Source organism: Poecile atricapillus, chromosome 4, assembly GCF_030490865.1.
Source record: "Poecile atricapillus isolate bPoeAtr1 chromosome 4, bPoeAtr1.hap1, whole genome shotgun sequence".
Classification (NCBI taxonomy): Eukaryota; Metazoa; Chordata; class Aves; order Passeriformes; family Paridae; genus Poecile; species Poecile atricapillus.
In genome coordinates, this window is record NC_081252.1 from 75,744,084 (window position 1) to 75,769,865 (window position 25,782).

General features: G+C 50.8%; 1 protein-coding gene across 1 annotated transcript in view; it reads right to left on the bottom strand.

Moving 5' to 3' along the window:
* The window catches only part of SFXN5 (sideroflexin 5), a 115,152-nt gene that overhangs the window by 74,099 nt on the left and 15,271 nt on the right, over nucleotides 1-25,782 (bottom strand). Inside the window, 1 exon segment of the mRNA XM_058837780.1 lies at nucleotides 15,474-15,551. Coding sequence (XP_058693763.1) covers nucleotides 15,474-15,551 — 78 coding nt within the window.

Consider the following 25,782-nt stretch of genomic DNA (forward strand, 5'->3'; position numbering starts at 1 on the left):
CTGGGTTTAGATTTCAGTGCAGGATTGCTGGATCAGCCTCACCAGGAGGATCTCCTGGGATGGAGGATTTTCCTTGCTCTGCCACCCCTCGGTTTGGGTGCCCAGGGGTGGGATTAGACCAGGGGAGAGCAGAGGGCTGGAGCAGCGTTATCCCAACATTCCCCTCTCCAGCTGCATCCCAAGCAGGCAGGAATGGGCTCTGGGACCACTGCAACCTTCCCCGGGTCAGATCAGAACAGGGAACCACCTGGATCATGGATCAGATCAGGGAACCACCTGGATCATGGACCAGATCAGGGAACCACATGGATTAGATCAGGGAACCACCTGGATCATGGACCAGATCAGGGAACCACATGGATTAGATCAGGGAACCACCTGGATCATGGATCAGAGCAGGGAACCACATGGATCAGATCAGATCAGGGGGAACCACATGGATCAGAGCAGGGAACCACATGGATCATGGATCATGGAACCACATGGATCAGATCAGGGAACCACCTGGATCAGCTCAGAGCAGGGAACTACATGGATCAGATCAGGGGAACCACCTGGATCATGGATCAGAGCAGGGAACCACATGGATCAGACCAGATCAGATCAGGGAACCACATGGATCAGAGCAGGGAACCACATGGATCAGAGCAGGGAACCACATGGATCAGATCAGGGAACCACATGGATCAGATCAGAGCAGGGAACCACATGGATCAGAGCAGGGAACCACATGGATCAGAGCAGGGAACCACATGGATCAGCCCAGGGGAACCACACGGGTCAGGTCAGACTAGATCAGACCAGGGAACCACACGGATCAGATCAGGGGAACCACCTGGATCATGGATCAGATCAGGGAACCACACGGATCAGACCAGATCAGATCAGGGAACCACACGGATCAGATCAGGGGAACCACATGGATCAGACCAGGGAACCACATGGATCATGGATCAGAGCAGGGAACCACATGGATCAGACCAGATCAGATCAGGGAACCACACGGGTCAGGTCAGGCTCTGCTGCATGCAGAGCTCCTCCATGGACAGGCAGGAATCATCTCCAGTGGTGCACAAGAGGTCTCAGATCCACCTTTCCAGGATTCCTGGAAGAGATTTCCAACCTCTCCAGGATTTCTCTACAGTTTTTTTCCAGGAAGAGTCACCACTTTTGTCACCACCTGGAGCAAAGCTTTAAAGCCCTGAGCTCGGGGGCCCAGTCCAGCACAGGAGGGACCTGGAGCTGCTGGAGGAGCCCAGAGGAGGCTCCAGGAGGAGCAGAGGGATGGAGCAGCTCTGGGAGGAGAGGCTGGGAGAGCTGGGAATGTTCCCCTGGAGAAGGGCAAAATGCAGGGAATGCTGAGAGTCCCTGCAGGGGCTCCAGGAGAGCTGGAGAGGGACTGGGGCCAAGGGCTGCAGGGACAGGAGCCAGGGAATGGCTTCCCAAGGGAAAGGGGAGATTGGGCTGGGATCTTGGCAAGGAATTCCTGCCTGGGATTCTGCAATTCCCAGATTTGCTGGGGCTGCCCCTGGATCCCTGGGAATTCCCAAGGCCAGGTTGGACATTGGGATCGGATCTGGGACAGCGGGAGGTGCCCCTGCCATGGCTGGGGAGGCTCTGGGTGGGCTTTGAGTTCCCTTCCCACCCAAACCATTCCAGGATTCTGGGATTTTATGAACTCAGGGACTGAACAGAAACATCACCTTAAATATCACTGGGATGTTTAAAACAGGGTCTCAAAGACCACCAGAATCTGAAGAGAACCAAAGCCGTGGTGAGGAGATGGAGACCGGAATAAATCTTGGGAATAGATGTGATCTTTGCTTGTCAGGACATTCATTAGCAGTCCTTATTTAGCAGCAGAATTGCAGCTTAGAGATAGTTTTTTTTTAAAAAAAAATGAATTTATTTAAAGAATCCATCCAGCCCCAATCTCTTCACCAACACCTGTCACTATAAAAACAGCACGGAGGGTTCCAGTTCTTAATGGATGAGCCTCCTCCTATTAAACACGGCAACATTTCACAGTCCTGCACTCAGAGACGGGAATTTATTTGTCACCCCACCACAAAAATCTTCTGCCTTATTTCTCATCCAAAGCAATCCTCCTTCAGCCTGAAAGCCCCTGGTGCCACCCTCTGACAACTGATCCTGAATCCATGGGCGCCTGCTCCAGCCAGGAACAGCTCCCTGGAGAGAAGCCCTGATTGATTAATCACTCATTAATTAATCACTCCTAATGACAAGGCACAATTATGGACAAAGAACTAATGAGGAGTCATAGGGCAGATGAGCCCAGCCTGGAGAGGGAACCCAGAGGTTTAAATCCTGCAGAGACCCTTGGGTGGGGTCTGCCTGGGTGAGACTTTGCTCATCACACAACAAAATCCCCTTTGTAAGGGTCGGGTTGAAGAGGAAATCATTGAAAAATGAATGTTTTGAGTTAATTTATTTCATCTGTCCAGGCGGTTCCCTTGGTGCTCCAGCAGCGATGTTGAGGGAAATGCGGATTTTAGCGAGGTAGGAGCCTGGAGTTTGCACCCTGTCAGGAACTGCCAGTGGTTTCACACTCCGGGGGCTGGGAGCTTTATTAAAGCACAGCTCCCATCATCCAGCCCACACTGAATTCCAAATATTGGCTGGTGCAGAAGGTGGGATGCAGCAAAGCTGCTCCTGGAGCACACCAAACTCCCTTCCTGTGCCCTGGGGAGGGACAGCCTCCAAGCCAGATGTGCTTTCCCAATGATCCAACTTGTTTAAATGATTGAAATAAAAGGGGGGAAAAGAAATAATGGCCAACTCCAGCTGCTCACAGATATGGAATGTGCTGTCTGGCATTCCTGGAAAACCAGGTAACACCATCTTATGCCTCTTCTTGTTCCTCACAGGAGATTGAAGTTTTTACAGCCCTGCTTCCAAAATTTTTGCATGAGAAAAGTTTTGGTTCTCCAGCACCAAACAAAGCTCAAGTGACCCCAGGAGTGGGATAAACCACAAAGGGCCCTGCTGGTTTCTGCCCCTGATTTTCTGCACAGGAGGCACCTGAAGCTCTTCTCAGACACCAAAGGAAAACTCCTTTGCCACTCTTAGTCACTGAGAGGAATCAGAGATCCAGGGAATTGTTTGGGTTGGCAAAGACTGAAGACAATGACACCCAACCGTCCCCAGCCCTTCCAGGGCCACCACAGACCACTGTCCCCAAGTGCCACATCCACAGGGCTGTGAAATCCCTCCAGGGACGGGCACTGCCAACCTCCCTGGGCACTTCCAACACTTTACCAGCCTTTCCAGGAAGGAATTTCCCCAATATCCACCCTGAGCCTCCTTTGCTCCAGCCTGAGCCCCTTCCCAGCTCCCTCAGGAATTCTCCAGCCCCTTCCCAGCTCCCTCAGGAATTCTCCAGCCCCTTCCCAGCTCCCTCAGGAATTCTCCAGCCCCTTCCCAGCTCCCTCAGGAATTCTCCAGCCCCTTCCCAGCTCCCTCAGGAATTCTCCAGCCCCTTCCCAGCTCCCTCAGGAATTCTCCAGCCCCTTCCCAGCTCCCTCAGGAATTCTCCAGCCCCTTCCCAGCTCCCTCAGGAATTCTCCAGCCCCTTCCCAGCTCCCTCAGGAATTCTCCAGCCCCATCCCAGCCCCGTTCCCTTCCCTGGCCACGCTCCAGCCCCTCCAGGGCTCTCCAGATCTGCCCCAGCACTGGAGGATTCCCAGCACAGGGGATGGGCACTGCCCTGGTCCTGCTGGTTCCCAGCACCAGGAGCTGCTGCCAGATCCCAAACCAAGTGTGGGTGGAAGCAGAATCGAGTCCCCACGGATAAAACCAGGCAGCTCTGAAATAACACAGTGCAGCCTCCCAGCACTCAATAAACATTAACTAATTAATCCTCCCAGCACTCTCCTGGAAAGGTTTCAGCAGTGATGAGAATCATTCACTGAAAACCAGGGCTGGAGGAGGGCTTGGACACTGCTGGGATCCTGGAATGGGTTGGGTTGGATGAGACCTCTGGAGGTGTCTGAGCCCTCTCTGGGCAGCCAGGCTCCCTCATCCAGCTCAGATTGCTCCAGATTTGGGTTGGATGGGACCTCTGGAGGTGTCCAAGCCCTGTCTGGGCAGCCAGGCTCCCTCACCCAGCTCAGATTGTTCCAGGATGGGACCTCTGGAGGTGTCCAAGCCCTGTCTGGGCAGCCAGGCTCCCTCATCCAGCTCAGATTGTTCCAGGATGGGACATTTTGAGGTGTCCAAGCCCTGTCTGGGCAGCCAGGCTCCCTCACCCAGCTCAGATTGCTCCAGGTTTGGGTTGGATGGGACCTCTGGAGGTGTCCAAGCCCTGTCTGGGCAGCCAGGCTCCCTCACCCAGCTCAGATCACTCCAGGTCACATTTGTTCCATCTCATTTTGACCACACCAAGCTCACAAACGCAATCTGCTCTGTAACCTTCGGACAGAGCCCCTAAATCCGGGACTGGAGCTGGTTTGGGACTGAGGAGGAGCAGCAGGAGGAGGCTCCTTTGAGGTTTTTGCCCTGAGATGATGCTAAAACCCAACCAGCTCAGTTTGTTCACACTGCAGAGGGTGGAAAATCCCCTGGCCCAGCCAAGGAAGATTTTCCTGCCGAGCAAAGGGAGCAGCAGGAGCAGGATCCATCCCTCTCCTCTCGCATCCTGCGGGAGACCAGAGCGGGGAGAAATTACAGTTTACTGCAAATGGACCTCTTCTCTCTTCATCAACACTGTCAGGAAAAGCCATTATTCCCCAAAAGGGAGGCTCTTTAGTCCCTGATGGATTCAGTGTCCTCTGCTGTGTCTGGGGCAGCGGGAGCGCCTCTCCCCGCTGCTAACCTGATTGAGACAAGAACATGGCAAGAAATCCCTGCCCATTAAAGCTCGGAGCCTTTTTTCACTTCAGCCATCCTAATGGGGGAGAAAGGAAACAGTTTGCAAGCAGCGAGCTGCCAGCAGGGCATTTGGAGAGGCTGAGGATGGAGAAGTGGCACACACAGGGGCTGGATGGGGAACAGTGGCTGTGTCTCCAAGGGATCCCTGCACAGAGATGCTGCTGCCTCACATCGCTCCATTTCAGGCTGATTTCCTTTTATTTTCCTCTTTTTTTCCTCCCTCTGATGCTGAGGGTGAAGCCGAGAGGGCAGAGTCAGTGACTGAGATGGGTCAGGCTCTTGTTGGATCATAAATCTGTGTTATTGCTCATAAATCTGTGTTATTGCTCATAAATCTGTGTTATTGCTCATAAATTGGTGTTTCTGTTCACCAATAATCCATGTTCCTGCTCACAAATAATCCCTGTTCCTGCTCACAAATCCCTGTTCCTGCTCACAAATAATCCGTGTTACTGCTCATAAATCTGTGTTATTGCTCATAAATCCGTGTTTCTGCTCACAAATAATCCACATTCCTGCTCACAAATAATCCCTGTTCCTGCTCACAAATCCCTGTTCCTGCTCACAAATAATCCCTGTTCCTGTTCACCAATCCCTGTTCCTGATCACAAATCCCTGTTCCTGCTCATAAATCTGTGTTATTGCTCATAAATCGGTGTTATTGCTCATAAATCGGTGTTTCTGCTCACAAATAATCCACGTTTCTGCTCACAAATAATCCCTGTTCCTGCTCATAAATCCATGTTTCTGCTCACAAATAATCAGTGTTCCTGCTCAGAAATCCGTGTTCCTGATCACCAATCCCTGTTCCTGATCACAAATCCATGTTCCTGCTCATAAATCCGTGCTCCTGCTCACAAATAATCCGTGTTCCTGCTCATAAATAATCCATGTTCCTGCTCACTAATCCCTGTTCCCGATCACAAATCCCTGTTCCCGATCACAAATCCCTGTTCCTGCTCACAAATAATCTGTGTTTCTAATCACAAATAATCTGTGTTCCTGCTCATAAATCCATGTTCCTGCTCACAAATAATCCCTGTTCCTGCTCATAAATCCATGTTTCTGCTCACAAATAATCCCTGTTCCTGCTCACCAATCCCTGTTCCTGATCCCCAATCCCTGTTCCTGCTCACCAATCCCTGTTCCTGATCCCCAATCCCTGTTCCTGCTCACCAATCCCTGTTCCTGATCCCCAATCCCTGTTCCTGCTCACCAATCCCTGTTCCTGATCCCCAATCCCTGTTCCTGATCCCCAATCCCTGTTCCTGATCCCCAATCCCTGTTCCTGATCCCAAATCCCTGTTCCTGCTCACGTTTTGATGGGAGGTGCAGCCAAACACCCTCTGGAGTGATTGGGCAGATTCCAGCAGCTCTCCTGGGCCAGGTGACCTCCCCAGGTGTCTCCAGCCTCAGATCCTACAGCCAGGAGGGAGGAGAGCACCAAAAATCCCAACCCCCGGCAGCCACGAGGGTTTTATTCAGATCCACAGCTCAGGGTGTTCATTGCTGATTTTCTGATCCCTGGATTAATTCCCAGCCTCCAGGTTTATCTCCCCAGGTTTACAGTCCCAGCACCCCTGATCCCCATCCTCACTGCCCAGACAGGGAAAACACGGGGAAGCAAAGGCAGGAAAAGGAAACATTTTGGGAGAGGAGGAAGAAAACTGGAGTTTTTATTAAGCTCAGCTGCTGGAGCAGCACAAACTGGGAACACACGGCCGGGAGAAGAGACAGAGCCTCCTTCACACCTCCCCTGTCTGGGCATGGCAAAGCTGCTCCAGCTCCATCCCAAATTCGGGAATCACAGCGGGAGCAGGCAGCCCCAGCCTGGCTCTGAGGCTCTTGGTCCATCCCTGCCAACACCAGGACCAGAGAGAGCACAGGGGATGAGGAACCCACGCCTCGGGACCCCTCACTCTGCCCCTCTGCTTCTTCAGGCACCACATTTTTAGGATGGAGTGGTAGGAACCTACAAATGGGGGAAATCAGGGATTTGATCCCAATTTCCAGCAGCTTTCTGGCATCCTGGGCTGCTGCTGGTCGGTATTTGGAGCACTGATGTTAAACCAGCAGCTCCTCCTACCCCAATTCCTGAGGCAAAAATTCAACCTGTGAGGGGAAGGAAGTGCAGTTCAAACATGGAATGACTGCAGGGAATTCTAGCTAAAAAAATGAAAGTATTTGGGGGGAAGAAGTGATGAACAAACCTGAAGTTCATCCTGAAATCCCCCCAGTGCCGATACCCACCTGCAAATCTCCCAAAGCAGATCTTTGGTGCCCAAACCATGAGCACACCCAAGGTTCCTCAACCTTGGAAAAGGTTTCTCTGGAGCACAAAAATCCCCCAGGAGAAGCAGCTGGGCCATGGAGGGATTTCAGCAGCTCTGGAGCCACCGAGCTTCCCTCACATCACGGATCTGCTCCCCCAGGCTGTGCTGGGAGAGGGGCTCACACACACAGGGGACACCGATGCAGCCCCACAGACCCGGGGGAGAAGCTGAAGATAAAGAACAAAAAGCCCTGAGGTTGGTACAGCCTCAGCACCAACACTCCCAAAACAGGGGTGAACTCCACATTTCAGCAAGCTGGCTCCTCATCCTCCTTTAGCAGGCTGATGTTTCACAGCCCTTGATTTTGGGGGAGAAACCATTCCCTCAAAGTGCTGCAATTTCTGATGTCCCCTGCCTCTCTCTGCCACTGCCCTGCAGCAGCCAGGGAGACGGGGGAGACAGATTAAATTGCCAAAGAAAACCCTAAAAACGAGCTGCTCTTTCCCTTGCTGAGATGGCAGCCACAGCTTTACTCCTTGGGATCCTTCGGGGTGAGGTGGCAGGAGGGAAGGAGGAAGAGGATGGATAAACACTCCTTTTTGAGGAGAGGGGAAAAGGGTGGGGGGAATTCACACAACCAACAAGGGGAACTGGGGAGAACAAGATAAGGGAAAGAAACTCCCAGTTCTACGTTTTTTGGGGGTACATTTTTTGGGCCACACCATTTTTCCTAACTGCATTACAGCAACAAATGAAAGCTTTTCCCTCCAGCGGAGATTCCCTCCAGGAGGCAGTTTGGGGAATTGCCTGCCCTGTATTCCTGTGACTGCAATTGGATACGTTACAGTCTCTACCTTCTGCTGCAAATTGGCTCCCAGAGCCCTCGTGTGTGTCATTTGCACCTTCCCACTCGCAGCAGCCACCGGAGCTTCGTGGGGACAAATCCTGCCAGCCCCGGGAGCAGCCACGGAACCGGCGTCGGAAATGGGGCTGGCACGGGGACAGAGGGACAGGGACAGGGACAGAGGGACAGAGGGACAGGGACAGTGGGACAGGGACAGTGGGACAGGGGGACAGGGACAGTGGGACAGGGACAAGAATGGGACAGGGACAGGGACAGTGGGACAGGGACAGAGGGACAGGGACAGTGGGACAGGGACAGAGGGACAGGGACAGAGGGACAGGGACAGAGGGACAGGGACAGAGGGAGAGGGGGACAGGGACAGAGGGACAGGGACAGGGACAGAGGGACAGGGACAGGGACAGTGGGACAGGGACAGGGGGACAGGGACAGAGGGACAGGGACAGGGACAGGAATGGGACAGGGACAGAGGGACAGGGACAGGGGGACAGGGACAGGGACAGAGGGAGAGCGGGACAGGGACAGAGGGACAGGGACATCAACTGGGACAGGGACAGAGGGACAGGGACAGAGGGACAGGGACAGAGGGACAAGGACAGAGGGACAGGGACAGGGACAGAGGGACAGGGACAGGGATGGGACAGGGACAGGAATGGGACAGGGACAGAGGGACAAGGACAGGGACAGCAGGATAGGGACAAGGACAGGGACAGCAGGATAGGGACAGGGACAGTGGGACAGGGACAGAGGGACAGGGACAGAGGGACAGGGACAGCGGGACAGGGACAGGGACATCATCCAGGACAGGGACAGAGGGACAGTGGGACAGGGACAGGGACAGCGGGACAGGGACAGAGGGACAGGGACAGTGGGACAAGGACAGGAACAGCTCGACACGGACAGAGGGACAAGGACAGATGGACAGTGGGACAGGGACAGAGGGACAGGGACAGAGGGACAGAGGGACAGGGACAGGGGGACAGGGACAGTGGGACAGGGACATCATCCAGGACAGGGACATCCAGCACAGGCAGGGCCCCTCAGCACATTCCCTGAGGAATTGTGGCCGAGGTCCCACGGGAGCACCGGGAGGAGCAGCCTGGGACATTGGAGCTGTCCCTGCCATGGCCAGGGTGGCCCTGGGTGATCCCCAAGGTCCCTCCCAGCCCAAACCAGTCTGGGATCCTGGGATTCCCGTGAAATGAGGAGCACAAGGCACAAAGAGTGAAGGAATCTTTACAGAGGGGCAACAACAGCGCCAGGAGCTGCTCCAGGGCTGGAGCCAGGCTGGGAGAGCTGGGAATGTTCCCCTGGAGAAGGGCAAAATCCCGGGAATGCTGAGAGTCCCTGCAGGGGCTCCAGGAGAGCTGGAGAGGGACTGGGGCCAAGGGCTGCAGGGACAGGAGCCAGGGAATGGCTTCCCAAGGGAAAGGGGAGATTGGGCTGGGATCTTGGCAAGGAATTCCTGCCTGGGATTCTGCAATTCCCAGATTTGCTGGGGCTGCCCCTACATCCCTGGGAATGCCCAAGGCCAGGTTGGACATTAGGATTTGGACCCAGCTGGGACAGTGGGAGTGTCCCTGCCATGGATGGGGTGACACTGGATGGGATTTAAGATCCCTTCCAGCTCTTTCCAAACCATTTCATGATCCCACGAATGGATCCCCAGGGAGCTGGAAAAGGTGGGATGTGAATGATACTGGAGCAGTTTCTCCCTTCACATTTTCTCCCCCTCCTCAGGATCCTCTTTTCCACCTGCCCCTGGGACAGACCCAGGGAAGAGGAATTTCACCAAACCAAACAATTCTCTCAGGCTTTTCACAGCAAAAAAAAAATAAAAATCTGCATTTCTAAAACTTCTAAACCCAGCTGTGCTTTCCATCAAACATCTCTGGATCCACGGATTTCCACCACCCAAATTCCCCCTGCAGGACACCAAACCTCCCCAGGACCATCAGGGGCTTTCTCCTCCAAACACCTTCTTTAATCCTCCTCAAATATTCAACCCAAGCAAGCAGGAGAGCAGAGGAACACCCCAGACAGGTGCACGACCAAAGAAAACCTGTTCATCTCAAGAAAAATCAGGAAATCCCAAGAGCCTGCTGGAGAAGGGGATTGATGGCACTGTGGGGTGTTCCCACTGCTCGGGATATTTGGGGCTTGGGGGCATTTCCACAAACACTCAGCTGCGGATTTAATAAACAACAAGCCTGGCTTTGAAGTATTTCAATAAAAACTGGAGGAAATAAGCTCAGCTGAAGAAATGGAGCGTGTTTTCTTGCTCCACTGAATAAATACTGATCAAGCAGCTCTTTCTCCACTGTTTTGTTGACCACATAATTGATACAGCCAGGCTAAAAATCCTGTTTTTAAAACATCTTTCTAATGTAGGAACAAACCCCACGGTCCCCCTCAACGAGGAGCTCTCAGCAGTGCAGCAGCTATCGACAGCTGAGAGATCAATTCTTCATTTCTGCTAATGAGGCCCCAGAAATGGGTTTTTCCCACCTTGAATTAATGGCCACTTTCCTGAGCAGCGAAATCCAGCTCGAGGGGAAGGATGGGAGCCTCTGGATGTGTGGGAGAGGCTTGGAAGGGGCAGAGCTGCAGGAGCTGGCTCTGCTGCTGCCCGGAGCTCCAGCATTTATTCTGGAAACCGCCTCAGAGATGGTCCTGGGGAAGTGCTGGAAGCACAATTACGGCTCTGGAGGGGTTTTTTTATCTTTAGCTAGCCCATAACTGTTCCATTCCAGCTCATTTGGAAAAATCTGCCTGGGAAATGCAGCAGAGCAAGGCTGGTTCCACCAGAACCCTGTCAAGAAGCTGCGTGTGGAGGAGCTGCTTGCTGTGACATAGCTTTAGGCTCTGTGTTTGCCACTCCTCATGTGGTGAAACCATCTCAGCAGGCGCCAGGGACTGTGCTGAGCTGCTGGGAGGCTGCAGCTCCTGCCATCCTCGCCCAGAGCCGCGGATTTCTGAATGAGAAACGCGGGGATTCGAGCTCTGTCAAACGCTGCTCCACCAGAGAGGCTCAGCCGGGAGCTTGGTGAAGAGCTCTGTCAAAACAAGCCGTCTGCCTGATCTCCGAGCTGCTTCCTGAGGGGGGAGTGTTGGCTTCTTGGAGAATTAATGCATTAAAACTCTGCCCAGAGCGTTTATTTTTAAAGGCTTCGGAGGTGAGCGCGATTCTCGCTCCGCGTACGAAGCTCGGCCGCTTCTTTGTGCGCCACGTCCAGCTGGAGGGCAGCGCTCTGAGGGCTGGGAGGCACCGAGCAGGAGCAGCTCCTGAAGGAAATCGAGTCAATTCTCCCTTGAGTCCCACCCAGCAGCAAAAAACTGCGGTTTATCCTCTCTCAGACCCGGGTCACGGCTCCACCACCCGCGGGGACACAAAGGCACCAGCTCAGATCCCACCAGAGAGGGGTAAAACCCCCCCAAGAAGGAGTCAAAAATCAAACTGGCTCCATGTGCCGGTGCCCTGCCACACGTGGCAGCCTCAGCAGGGGCTCAGCTCACTCAGGATGTGGCTCCATCCCTTGTTCCAGCAGCAATCCCTGCAGGTGTGCACGGGCCTGGCTCCTCTCCAGAGCTCCAGGAACCTGCACATGGTCACTGCCCCTCAGCCAGAGCCCGTCCCGCAGAGAGAGGTGCAGGAAAAGCCAGGGAAACGGCCACTCTTAGCTCCAGGGGGGCAAAAAAGGCATTTTCCAACTGCCTTCGGATCAAATTCAGGGTGCTAGCGGTGGGAGTGAGAGGTTTGGGGCTCTGCTCGCAGGGAACAGGGACAGGAGGAGAGGGAACGGCCTCAGGGGAGCCTCGGGGTGGATATTGGGGAAATTCCTTCCAGGGAAGGGCAGGGATTGAACCCCCAGCCCTGTGGAGGTGGCACCTGGGGACAGGGGCAGTGCTGGGGATGGTTGGAATGGATGGGTGAGCTCAGAGGGCTTTTCCAAACTGAGCAATTCCGTGATTCTAGTGCCCAATTTCCCTCCTGTTCCACAGAACCAGGGCACAGAGAGAGCACCAGGACCTGCAGCTCCTTCCCCAGGTCACCAGCAGCTCCAGCACCCCAGAACAGTGGCTGTGTCCCCTGAGGGTCACCTGCCCCCTGTGCCCCCCATCCTCACCCTTCTCACAGTGCCTGGGGCACCTGGGACAGCGTCCCAGATTCCAGCCTGGATGTGCCCAGGGAATGCTGGATGTGCCCAGGGATCCTGGATGTGCCCAGGGAATGCTGCAGGGATCCTGGATGTGCCCAGGGACCCTGGATGTGCCCAGGGAATCCTGCAGGGACCCTGGATGTGCCCAGGGAATCCTGAAGTGCCTGGGGCTGCAGGGATCCTGGATGTGTCCAGGGATCCTGGATGTGCCCAGGGAATCCTGCAGGAACCCTGGATGTACCATGGGAATCCTGAAGTGCCTGGGGCTGCAGGGACCCTGGATGTGCCCAGGGAATCCTGCAGGGACCCTGGATGTGCCCAGGGAATCCTGCAGGGACCCTGGATGTGCCCAGGGAATGCTGCAGAAACCCTGGATGTGCCCAGGGAATGCTGGATGTGCCCAGGGATCCTGGATGTGCCCAGGGATCCTGGATGTGCCCAGGGAATCCTGCAGGGACCCTGGATGTGCCCAGGGATCCTGGATGTGCCCAGGGATCCTGGATGTGCCCAGGGAATGCTGCAGTTCCTGGGGCTGCAGGGACCCTGGATGTGCCCAGGGAATGCTGCAGGGACCCTGGATGTGCCACCCCTGCCATGGCAGGGACCCCTCTGGCTGTCCCAGGCTGTTCCCAGCCCGGCCCTGGGCACTGCCAGGGAGGGAGGGAGGTGTTTCCATCCATGCAGATTTTAAACAATTCCAGCCAGACAAACCCCTCTGACACCACCGTAACCAGAGGCAGCCGAGGCACAACTTCACCACAAAACCTGGCGTGAAACATCCCCCAGGAAAGGCCTTTCCCCATCATTTCCTCCCCTGGATCTCACTCAGAACCTCACCCCTGCACACAGGAGCAGACCCAGGAGGCTCTCCCCCTCTGGAATTCTGAATGAACCCCGGGAAGAGCCTGGCTTTGTCACTCTGCAGAATGTAGGTCAAAAGTCTGCGTGGTTTGTCACAGAGAGCGGCTCTGTGTCATCTGCCTCAGGCAGATGGGACTGAGTCACTGCTGCTGCCTCCCTCCTCCCTTCCCAGCCCTTCCCTTCCTCCTTCCCAGCTCTTCCTCCTTCCCAGCCCTTCCTCCTTCCCAGCTCTTCTTCCTCCTTCCCAGCCCTTCCCTTCCTCCTTCCCAGCTCTTCTTCCTCCTTCCCAGCCCTTCTTCCTCCTTCCCAGCCCTTCCCTTCCTCCTTCCCAGCCCTTCCCTTCCTTCTTCCCAGTTCTTCCTCCTTCCCAGCTCTTCCTCCTTCCCAGCCCTTCCCTTCCTCCTTCCCTTCCTCCTTCCCAGCCATTCCTCCTTCCCTTCCCTTCCTCCTTCCCAGTTCTTCCTCCTTCCCAGCCCTTCCTCCTTCCCTTCCTCCTTCCCAGCTCTTCCTCCTTCCCAGCCCTTCCTCCTTCCCAGCCCTTCCTCCTTCCCAGCTCTTCCTCCTTCCCAGCCCTTCCTCCTTCCCAGCCCTTCCTCCATCCCAGCTCTTCCTCTTTCCCAGCCCTTCCTCCTTCCCTTCCCTTCCTCCTTCCCAGCCCTTCCTCCTTCCATCAGGTGCTGCTTGGAAGAACCTGGTGACATCAGGAGAGCAGGACACCAATCCCTGCTGACATTCCCGGTTATTTTTTGTGGGAGTCTCCCCAACACAGCACCTGCCCCTTCCTGAAGTCAACAGGAATTGTCATTTCCTGCATGGATGAGGGGAAATTATCGCTTGTGGATGTGGAGAAACAAGTAAAAGAGGTTTTTTTTGACCTGCAGGGTGTGGGGAAAGGCTGCCCAGCACTTCCATCCCTGTTTATTTGGGATGGGTCCTCTGGAATTGCTGCTCCTCACATTCCCCAGGCAGCTCTGATAGAAATTCACCTTTCCAGGGCATCAAATCACACATTTAATCACACACAGATTCATTTTGTGCTGGATGCACCAACACAGCCATAAAAAAGCCCTGGGCTGGTTTGTGGGCAGGACTCTCCAGACAGGAATGGGGAAGAGCTCGAGGTAACACCCACAAAAATTGATGTTTTTTGTTTCATGGCACTGATTTGGAGGTAGGATACTCCAGAAGGCATCTGGCTCCTCTAAAATCCTCATCTCTGCTCCCACAAGCTCCACGTGCAGAGGAATATCAGGAGAAATTCCAGAAGAAGGGACTGGGGTGGTGTTGGAGAGCTCAGCCAGTGAATCATTCTGTCCCAAAGTCCCCAGAGCATCCTTTTCTCGGGAAGCCCCAAAGGAGCTGCCCATCCATGGGGATCCCACAAGCTCCTGCTCCCATTCCCAGCACAGGAACATCCCCAGCGCTTCTCCAGGAGCCTCCAGGAGCAGCCCTCAGAGCGTTCACATGGGGCAGAAATGGAAATTCCTGTGATGGGAACAGGGCTGGGGCTGAGGCCTCACTGCTGCTGCTATGAGAACTCACAGCACAGACAAAAGCTTTCATCCAGCTAAAAAATTACTTTTTTTTGCTTTGAATTGCAGCAGAAGTTTGAATTTTAGCACAGAAACACCAAAAAGGAGAGGAGGAGAGAGGAGAGAGGAGAGAGGAGAGAGGAGAGAGGAGAGAGGAGAGAGGAGGAGAGAGGGGAGAGGGGAGAGGGGAGAGGGGAGAGGGGAGAGGGGAGAGGGGAGAGGGGAGAGGGGAGAGGGGAGAGGGGAGAGGGGAGAGGGGAGAGGGGAGAGGGGAGAGGGGAGAGGGGAGAGGGGAGAGGGGAGAGGGGAGAGGGGAGAGGGGAGAGGGGAGAGGGGAGAGGGGAGAGGGGAGAGGGGAGAGGGGAGAGGGGAGAGGGGAGAGGGGAGAGGGGAGAGAGGAGAGAGGAGAGAGGAGAGAGGAGAGAGGAGAGAGGAGAGAGGAGAGAGGAGAGAGGAGAGAGGAGAGAGGAGAGAGGAGAGAGGAGAGAGGAGAGAGGAGAGAGGAGAGAGGAGAGAGGAGAGAGGAGAGAGGAGAGAGGAGAGGAGAGGAGAGGAGAGGAGAGGAGAGGAGAGGAGAGGAGAGGAGAGGAGAGGAGAGGAGAGGAGAGGAGAGGAGAGGAGAGGAGAGGAGAGGAGAGGAGAGGAGAGGAGAGGAGAGGAGAGGAGAGGAGAGGAGAGGAGAGGAGAGGAGAGGAGAGGAGAGGAGAGGAGAGGAGAGGAGAGGAGAGGAGAGGAGAGGGGAAGAGGAGAGGAAGAGGAGAGGAAAAGGAGAGGAAGAGGAGAGGAAGAGGAGAGGAAGAGGAGAGGAAGAGAAGAGGAAGAGAAGAGGAAGAGAAGAGGAAGAGAAGAGGAAGAGAAGAGGAAGAGAAGAGAAGAGGAGGAGTTTTTCTCTGACCTCTTTGTTGGTGACTCCTGGGGGCAGAGTGCCGTGTTTGTAATCCTCCAGCAGCTGCACCGCTTCCTTCAGGCGGCTCTGGGGAGAAACAGCAGCAAGGAATGAGATCCACAGCCATGGATATTCCTGGAAAATCACACCTGGAAAATCATGGCATGGGGTGATTCTATTCTATTCTATTCTATTCTATTCTATTCTATTCTATTCTATTCTATTCTATTCTATTCTATTCTATTCTATTCTATTCTATTCTATTCTATTCTATTCTATTCTATTCTATTCTATTCTATTCTATTCTATTCTATTCTATTCCATTCCATTCCATTCCATTCCATTCCATTCCATTCTATATCATGTCATAACATATAATACTCTATCATATATTATATAATATTATATAATATTATTTTATGTAATATATTATACTAATATCATATTATAAATTATATTAGATATCATATTGTATTTTATCATATTATATATTATATTTTATATTGCATTTTATTGTATATCGTATTGTTATATTGCATTATCTATTTATATTGCATTAGATTATTATTTCATGCATTACATTAACTATTATACATTATATTATATTATATTATATTATATTATATTATATTATATATCATATTATTATAATGTCATGTGTCATTTGCCATATAATATATCATATTATATTTTGTTATATCACACTATATCATAATATATATATTACATTATATTATATTATATTATATTATATTATATTATATTATATTATATTATATTATATTATATTATATTATATTATATTATATTTCATATCATAATATATAATATTCTATAATATTCTATATCATAATATATATATTGTATTTTACCATATAATATCATATTATATTTTATTTTACATTGTATTTTATTGTATATCGTATTGCTATATTGCATTATCTATTTATATTGCATTAGATTATTATATCATCTATTATACATTATATTATATTACATATCATATCATATCAATCATATCAATTATATCATTATAATATGTCATATGTCATATGCCATATCATGTTAATATAATGTATCATATTATGCTATATTATATCATATTATATAATATTATATATCATTATGTATATCATATTGTATTTTATCATATTATATCGTATTATATTATATTTTATATTGTATTTTATTGCATATCGTATTGTTATATTGCATTACCTATTTCTATTGTATCAGATTATAATATCATATATTACATATTTCATTACATTACATTATATTATATTACATTATATTACATTATATTACATTATATTATATTATATTATATTATATTATATTATATTATATTATATTATATTATATTATATTATATTATATTATATTATATTATATATCACATCATATCATATGTCATAACATATAATATTCTATCATATATTATGTAATATTATATAATATTATTTTATGTAATATATTATATTAATATCATAATTAATATCATTATATTAATTAATATCATATTATAGATTATATTAGATATATTGTGGTTTATCATATTATATTGTATTTTATTGTATTATGTTATGTCATATTGCATTATCTATTTATATTGCATAAGATTATTATATCATGCATTATATTAACTATTATATCATGTATTATATTATATTATATTATATTATATTATATTATATTATATATCATATCATATCATATCATATCATATCATTATAATATGTCATATGATATTATAGAATATTATATCATATTATATCATATCATATTATATATCATAATATATATCATATTGTATTTTATCATATTATGTAATATTATATAATATATTATATTATATTACATTATATATCATATGTCATAGAATATAATATTCTATCATATATTATATAATATTACATAATATTGATTTATGTAATATATTATATTAATATCATATTATAGATCATATTATATATCATATTGTATTTTATCGTATTTTATTGTATGATATATATTGTATTTTATTGTATTATGTTGTTATATTGCATTATCTATTTATATTGCATAAGATTATTATATCATGCATTATATTAACTTATATCATGTATTATATTATATCATGTATTATATTATATTATATTATATTATATTATATTATATTATATTATATTATATTATATTATATTATATTATATTATATTATATTATATTATATTATATTATATTATATTATATTATATTATATTATATTATATTATATTATATTATATTATATTAAATATATTTAGTATATATAACAGATACTATACCCAAGCCATTTTATACAGAGAATATATAAAACCATACATATTTATACATCTCAATATATCCATTTTTTCCTGCAGGAATGCCCATTTCCCTGGAATACAGGTATTTATTGAAGTATCAAACCCCCCAGGGCAGGAGCAGCCAGCAGAAAGGTTCCCTGATTGCCCAAAGGGGAAGAATTCAGGATACAAAATCCTTTTCCAGGGGTTTAACTGGATCCAGGGCTGGGGACAGCAGCTCCCGGAGCTCTGGCAGGTTGTGTCTCCTCCAGCTCAGGGATTCCCACCCTGCACTCTCATTCCAGCCCCAGCTCCGGGATTTTGGGGGATTTTCCACGGCTGCTGCCGGAGCACAGCCCAGAAACGCGGGATGTTTTGGGAATGCTGTCCCAAAGCTCCTCGGAGAGCTCCTGCTGCCTCCCCAGGCCCTTCCCGAGCCCCTGCGCTCCCCAGGAGCTCAGAGCCAGAGACCCAGGGATCCAGGGATGCAGAGATCCAGGGATCCAGGGATGCAGGGATCCAGGGACCCAGGGATGCAGGGATCCAGAGATCCAGGGATCCAGGGATGCAGGGATCCAGGGATCCAGGGATGCAGGGATCCAGGGATCCAGGGATGCAGGGATGCAGGGATGCAGGGACCCAGGGATCCAGGGATGCAGGGATGCAGGGATCCAGAGATCCAGGGATACAGGGATCCAGGGATGCAGGGATGCAGGGATGCAGGGATCCAGGGACCCAGGGATCCGGGGATCCAGGGATCCAGGGATCCAGGGATGCAGGGATGCAGGGATCCAGGGACCCAGGGATCCAGGGATGCAGGGATCCAGGGACCCAGGGATCCAGGGATGCAGGGATGCAGGGATCCAGAGATCCAGGGATACAGGGATCCAGGGATGCAGGGATGCAGAGATCCAGGGATCCAGGGATGCAGGGATGCAGGGATCCAGGGACACAGGGATCTAGGGATGCAGAGATCCAGGGATCCAGGGATCCAGGGATCCAGGGATGCAGGGATCCAGGGACCCAGGGACCCAGGGATGCAGGGACCCAGGGATGCAGGGATGCAGGGATCCAGGGATCCAGGGAAACCTCGCACCAAACGGGACTCCACGGTTTCCTTAGAAACCAACCCAAACCAACAGTCAATGCTGAGCACTGTCCTGCAACATTCCAGAGCCAGGGAACTGCAGGAACAGCTGGAACAGGGAGCAGCAGGAACAGCAGGAACAGCTGGAACAGGGAATAGCAGGAATAGGGAGCAGCTGGAACAGCTGGAACTCTGAGCTGATTCTGGCAAAAACCTCCTGATTCTGGGCAAAAACCTCCTGATTCTGGGTAAAAACCTCCTGATTCTGGGTAAAAACCTCCTGATTCCAGGCAAAAACCTCCTGATTCCAGGCAAAAACCTCCTGATTCTGGGTAAAAACCTCCTGATTCTGGCAAAGGCCTCCTGATTCTGGAGAAAAACCTCCTGATTCTTGGCAAAATCCTCTTGATTCCAGGCAAAAACCTCCTGATTCTGAGTAAAAATCTGATTCTGGGCAAAAACCTCCTGATTCTGGGTAAAAACCTCCTGATTCTGGGCAAAAACCTCCTGATTCTGGGTAAAAACCTCCTGATTCTGGGCAAAAACCTCCTGATTCTGGGCAAAAACCTCCTGATTCTGGGAAAAACGTTCTGATTCTGGGTAAAAACCTCCTGATTCTGGGTAAAAACCTCCTGATTCTGGCAAAACCCTCCGGATTCTGGGAACAACCTCCTGATTCTGGGTAAAAACCTCCTTATTCTGGGAAAAAAACACCTGATTCTGGGAAAAACCTCCTGATTCCATGCAAAATCGCAGTCCCAGGGATTTGTGGAGAGCAGCAGAGCTCCCAGCCTGTGTCCCCACACTCCCACAACAGGTGACATCTCCCAGATCCCGCTCTTTGTCTGGGAATGTCAGCCTGGAATTGGATCCCTCTTCAATCAGTCCATGCCAGCTCCGGGCTGATGTCCTGGAAGAGCTGCCCCCACCCTTCTCCCACCTCTCCAAACCTCTTGCTTGGGATTAAAATCAGAATATCCTGAGCTGGAAGGACCCAGCAGGGTCACCAAGATGCAGCTCCTGGATTCCCAGAGCTGCTCTGGGTTTCTCCCAGCAGCTGAGCCTTGGCTCCCCTCACAAATCCAGGATCCCCCTCCCCTGCTGCACCTTCACTCCCACCCCAAAAAGGGGGGGAAGGATCCCCAGGAACAGCACTAGACCAGATTTTAGTGCCAGAAATTCCTTTTGTTCTTCTGTTCCCGTTTTATTGGAGCAGTGGGAAATTCGGAAAGCCGGGATCCAACATCTTCTACAGATGTTGGAGTGCCAAACACAGAGCGATGGTGTTCAGAAATTTCCAAAACACCGTGCCTTGCTCCAAAAATCAACAAATTATTGAATACACAAAAGCTTTCATGACTGGTTCAAAAATAAAACCCCATCCACGCTCGCTGAATCTGCCTTAAAAATTCAGTTTAGCTTAATAAAAAATAACATGGAAGTGGCAGAGGGGGGATTTCCTGGAAAGAGGTTGAATTCTTGGAGAGAATAAATGTGTCCTGGATGTTTCCATGGATAAGGGTGGGAAACCTTTTCCACACCTATCCAACATCCCTGGCAGAGAAATGAGTCATTAATTAAGCCAAGTCCTCTTGACATTGGAGAGAGTTTGGAATTGGGGTGGCATTTTCTGGGGGTGCAGAAACACGGCTGTGTGAGGTCCTGTTCCTCCAGAAGATCTCCCACAGGAGCCAAGCTGACCCTGAAAAGGGGAATGAAATCCAACCCCGGGGATTGGAATTCCTGGGAATTCCTGCAAGGACCTCAGGGGCTGCAGCTGGAATGAGCAGCTCCAGGAACAGGAGTGGTTGGGAATATGTGGAGAGAAACACCCCGGGGTTTTTAGGGTGTCTCAGGCATTTCCAGGCTGCAGGAGAAGCAATCCCACAGGATCCCAGCAGCGCCTCCTGGAGCTGCTCCTCAGGGCTGTGTGCTGCTCCAGAATTCCCCTCAGGAAAAGCTGTTCCCGCCAGGAAAGGACAATTGTCCGGGAAGGAGAATCCCAGGGCTCCAGTGAGGTCTGGGAATGAAGGGAAGAGCAGCCCTGGTGCCCCCAGAGCCGGGAGAGGAGAGGGGAGGGCCAGCAGCACATCCCCAGAGCCAGGGGAGAATTACAGGGCTGGGGTTTTGTCACTGCAGTCACTGAAATGGCTGAAATCGATGGAATCAATCACTGCAATCACTGAAATCAATCACTGAAATCAATCACTGGAATCACTGAAATCAATCACTGAAATCACCGAAATCAATCACTGAAATCAATCACTGAAATCAATCACTGAAATCACTGAAATGGCTGAAATCGATGGAATCAATCACTGCAATCACTGAAATCAATCACTGAAATCACTGAAATCAATCACTGAAATCACTGAAATGGCTGAAATCGATGGAATCAATCACTGCAATCACTGAAATCAACCACTGAAATCACTGAAATCAATCACTGAAATCAATCACTGAAATCACTGAAATCAATCACTGCAATCACTGAAATCAATCACTGAAATCACTGAAATCAATCACTGAAATCACTGAAATGGCTGAAATCGATGGAATCAATCACTGAAATCACTGAAATCAATCACTGAAATCGCTGAAATCACTGAAATGGCGGAAATGACTGAAGTTACTGAAACCAGAAATCACAGAAATCACTGAAATCAATCACTGAAATTGCTGGAATCAATCACTGAAATCACTGAAATCAATCACTGAAATCACTGAAATCAATCACTGCAATCACTGAAATGGCTGAAATCGATGGAATCAATCACTGAAATCACTGAAATCAATCACTGCAACCACTGAAATCAATCACTGAAATCACTGAAATCAATCACTGAAATCAATCACTGAAATCACTGGAATCAATCACTGAAATCACTGGAATCAATCACTGAAATCACTGAAATGGCTGGAATGACTGAAGTTACTGAAACCAGAAATCACTGAAATCAATCACTGAAATGGCTGAAATCGCTGAAATCAATCACTGAAATCATTGAAATCAATCACTGGAATCACTGAAATGGCTGAAATCGCTGGAATCAATCACTGAAATCAATCACTGGAATCATTGAAATCACTGGAATCAATCACTGAAATCATTGAAATCACTGGAATCCATCACTGAAATGGATGAAATTACTGAAGTTACTGAAACCAGAAATCACTGAAATCACTGAAATCACTGAAATCAATCACTGCAATCACTGAAATCGCTGGAATCAATCACTGAAATCAATCACTGAAATGGCTGAAATGACTGAAGTCCCTGAAATCCCTGAATTCCCTGAAATCCCTGAAACCAGAAATCACTGAAACAACTGAAATCCCTGAATTCCCAGAAATCCCTGAAGTCCCTGAAATCAATCACTGAAATCCCTGAAACCCCTGAATTCCCTGAATTCCCTGAAACCAGAAATCACTGAAACCACAAATCCCAGAAATCCCTGAATTCCCCAAATTCCCTGAAATCCCCGAATTCCCCGAAACCCCTGTATTCCCTGAAATCCCCGAATTCCCTGAAACCCCTGTATTCCCTGAATTCCCTGAAACCCCTGTATTCCCTGAAACCCCTGTATTCCCTGAATTCCCTGAAACCCCTGAATTCCCTGTATTCCCTGAATTCCCTGAAATCCCTGAAACCCCTGTATTCCCTGAATTCCCTGAAACCCCTGAATTCCCTGAATTCCCTGAAACCCCTGAATTCCCTGAAACCCCTGTATTCCCTGAATTCCCTGAAATCCCTGAATTCCCTGAAACCCCTGTATTCCCTGAATTCCCTGAAACCCCTGAATTCCCTGAATTCCCTGAAACCCCTGTATTCCCTGAATTCCCGTCCTTCCAGCGCTCTCCCCAGCCAGCAGCTCTGAATGGAGAGCAGCAGCGAGGCATGAATGGGGCCCGCTGCTATTTTTTCCCCTTTCTCTTGAGGAAATCTTGGGAGTTTCTATAACAACCCTGGCCGGATCCCATCTCGTTTGGAATGGGAGCAAACAGCAAACACACAAAAAAAACCCCTCAGGCTCGCTTTTAAAGCCACAAATTGTCCCTCTCGGCTCAGAGGGGACAGGGGGAGCTTTGGATGAGGAAGGAGCTCCTCAGCAGCACCGGGGGGGGACAAAGGAGAGCCACAAAAATCGAATAAAAGTGAGCTCAGCACATCCTCACACACAGCTCTGAGCTGCTCAGGTCCAGCAAATATTCCAGCCTCCAAATCCAGGGAAAAGCCTCCTATTCCTTCTGGAAAAGCCAAGCACGTTTTTTCTTTTACCCAGAACCTCTGAAAAAAGCAGGAGAAAGTTGAGCACATGTAGCAGCTCCAAATGCCAGGCAGCTCCCCTCACGCTGCAGCTCCGCTCGATAGCTGCTAATGTCTAAGATTACACTTCAGCTCCTTTTTAACAGCAAAAACGAGGTCTGTCTGCAAGGTTGTGCTACTGTTTCAATATTTATTGTTGCTTGGTTTCTCTGCTGCTGTCTGTGGGATGAAGTGTCACTCGAGTTTTTACAGCATCCCTGATTAAATAAAAAAAAAAAAACAACCCCACAACCACGTTTCCTTCCCCGGAGCGCCTGATTCCTTCCACAGCCTCGGAAAAAACCTCGAGCACTTCTAGCGGTGGCTGCTGGGGTCTCAGCTCTCACAATAGGGTGCCAGACAGACCATCTGCAGAGGGATGTTCTCACAGAGCTCAGCCCTGCCAGCACCCACCCAGCTCCAGCCTGGGAGCCCTGCGAGCGCTCGGGAATGGGCTGGGATGGGCTGGGATGGAATGGGAATGGGCTGGGATGGGCTCTGGATGGGCTGGGATGGACAGGGATGGACAGGGATGGACAGGGATGGGAGGGGAATGGGCTCTGGATGGGCAGGGATGGGCTGGGATGGGCTCTGGATGGGCTGGGATGGGCAGGGAGGGACTGGGATGGACAGGGATGGGCTGGGATGGACAGGGATGGACAGGGAATGGGCTGGGATGGACAGGGATGGGCTGGGAATGGGCTGGGATGAGCTCTGGATGGACAGGGATGGGCTGGGATGGGCTGGAATGGGCTGGGATGGAATGGGAATGGGCTGGGATGGACAGGGATGGGCTGGGATGGACAGAGATGGACAGGGATGGACAGAGATGGATAGGGATGGACAGGGATGGGCAGGGATGGGCAGGGATGGGACAGGGATGGGCAGGGAATGGGCTGGGAATGGACAGGGATGGACAGGGATGGACAGAGATGGACAGGGATGGACAGGGATGGACAGGGATGGACAGGGATGGACAGGGATGGACAGGGATGGGCAGGGATGGGCTCTGGATGTGCCATCAGGCACAGCTGGGATGAGCCTCCACCCATGGGATCTCTGGTTTGGATCCTGTGCTCCAGCCCCAGGCTGGGGTCACCGGGGGCCGGGACAGCTCCTGCAGGGACCTTCTGGAGAGGGAGAGCTGGAACAAACCCCAGCAGCTGCTGCAGCCAGCCCAGCCCCAGGCAGGGAGACACAGCCACACAATCCCAGAACTGCTCCGCTTGGAAAAGCCCTCTGAGAGCTTCCCAGCCATCCCCAGCCCTGCCAGGGCCAGCGCTGCTCCATCCCCGAATGCCACATCCAGGGGCTTTGGAATCCTCCAGGAACAGGCATTCCCAACCTCCCTGGGCACTTCCAGATTCCTTTCCATGTAGGAATATTCCCAATATCCACCCTGAGCTCCCCTGAGGCCGTTCCCTCTCCTCCTGTCCCTGTTCCCTGGAGCAGATCCCAAATCCCCCCCGGCTGTCCCCTCCTGCCAGGGACTTGTGCAGAGCCAGAAATTCCCCCTGAGCCTCCTTTGCTCCAGGCTGGAGCTGAGGAGCAGAAAGAAGAGCCCCAGCAGAGATCACTGGTGGCTCATGGCCACCGCTCCAAGCCCAGGGCCACCTGCAGCCCTGAGCTCTCCCCTGGGTTCCCACCTCATCCCCCCCGGCTCCAGGGCTGCTCCTCCTGGCTGATCTGTGCCTCGTCTCCTCTCGGATCCCACGGTGGCTGCTCATGGCTGGGAGCAGCCTGCAGAGCCCCGAGTGTGACACTCAGAGCCAGGGGGGTCCCTGTGCCAGGGGCACGGCACATTCCTGCCACAGAGTCCCCACGGGGGCTCCGGAGGGGATCCACATCCTGCTGAGCCTCCGGGCTCAGCCTGGCACCCTGGGGATGATCTCAGTGCCCCGAGCTCCAGGGGTTCCACCTCCAGCCCAGCCAGGACCTGGAGGATGTGTCCCAGCCCAGCCAGGACCTGGGGGACGTGTCCCAGCCCAGCCAGGACCTAGGGAACATGTCCAAACCCAGCCAGGACCTGGGGGATGTCTCCCAGCCCAACCAGGACCCAAGGGACATGTCCCAGCCCAGCCAGGACCTGGGGGACATCTCCCAGCCCAACCAGGACCCAAGGGACATGTCCCAGCCCAGCCAGGACCTGGGGGATGTCTCCCAGCCCAGACAGGACCTGGGGGAGGTGTCCCAACCCAGCCAGGACCTGGGGAACATGTCCCAGACATCCAGGACCTGGAAGAGATGTCCCTGCCCAGCCAGGACCCAGAGGATGTGTCCCAGCCCAGCCCAGCCCAGCCAGGACCTGGGGGACGTCTCCCGGCCCAGCCAGGACCTGGAGGAACGTGTCCCAGCCCAGCCAGGACCTGGAGGAACGTGTCCCAGCTCAGCCAGGACCCAGGAGATGTGTCCCAGCCCAGCCCAGCCCATCCAGGACCTGGAGGACGTGTCCCAGCCCAGCCAGGACCTGGGGGATGTCTCCCAGCCCATCCAGGACCTGCAGGGCGTGTCCCAGCCCAGGGTCCGTGGCCAGCAGCAGCAGCTCCGGCTCCCCGTGGCCGTGGAGATCCAGCTGTGGCCGTGGAGATCCAGCTGTGGCCGTGGAGATCCAGCTGTGCC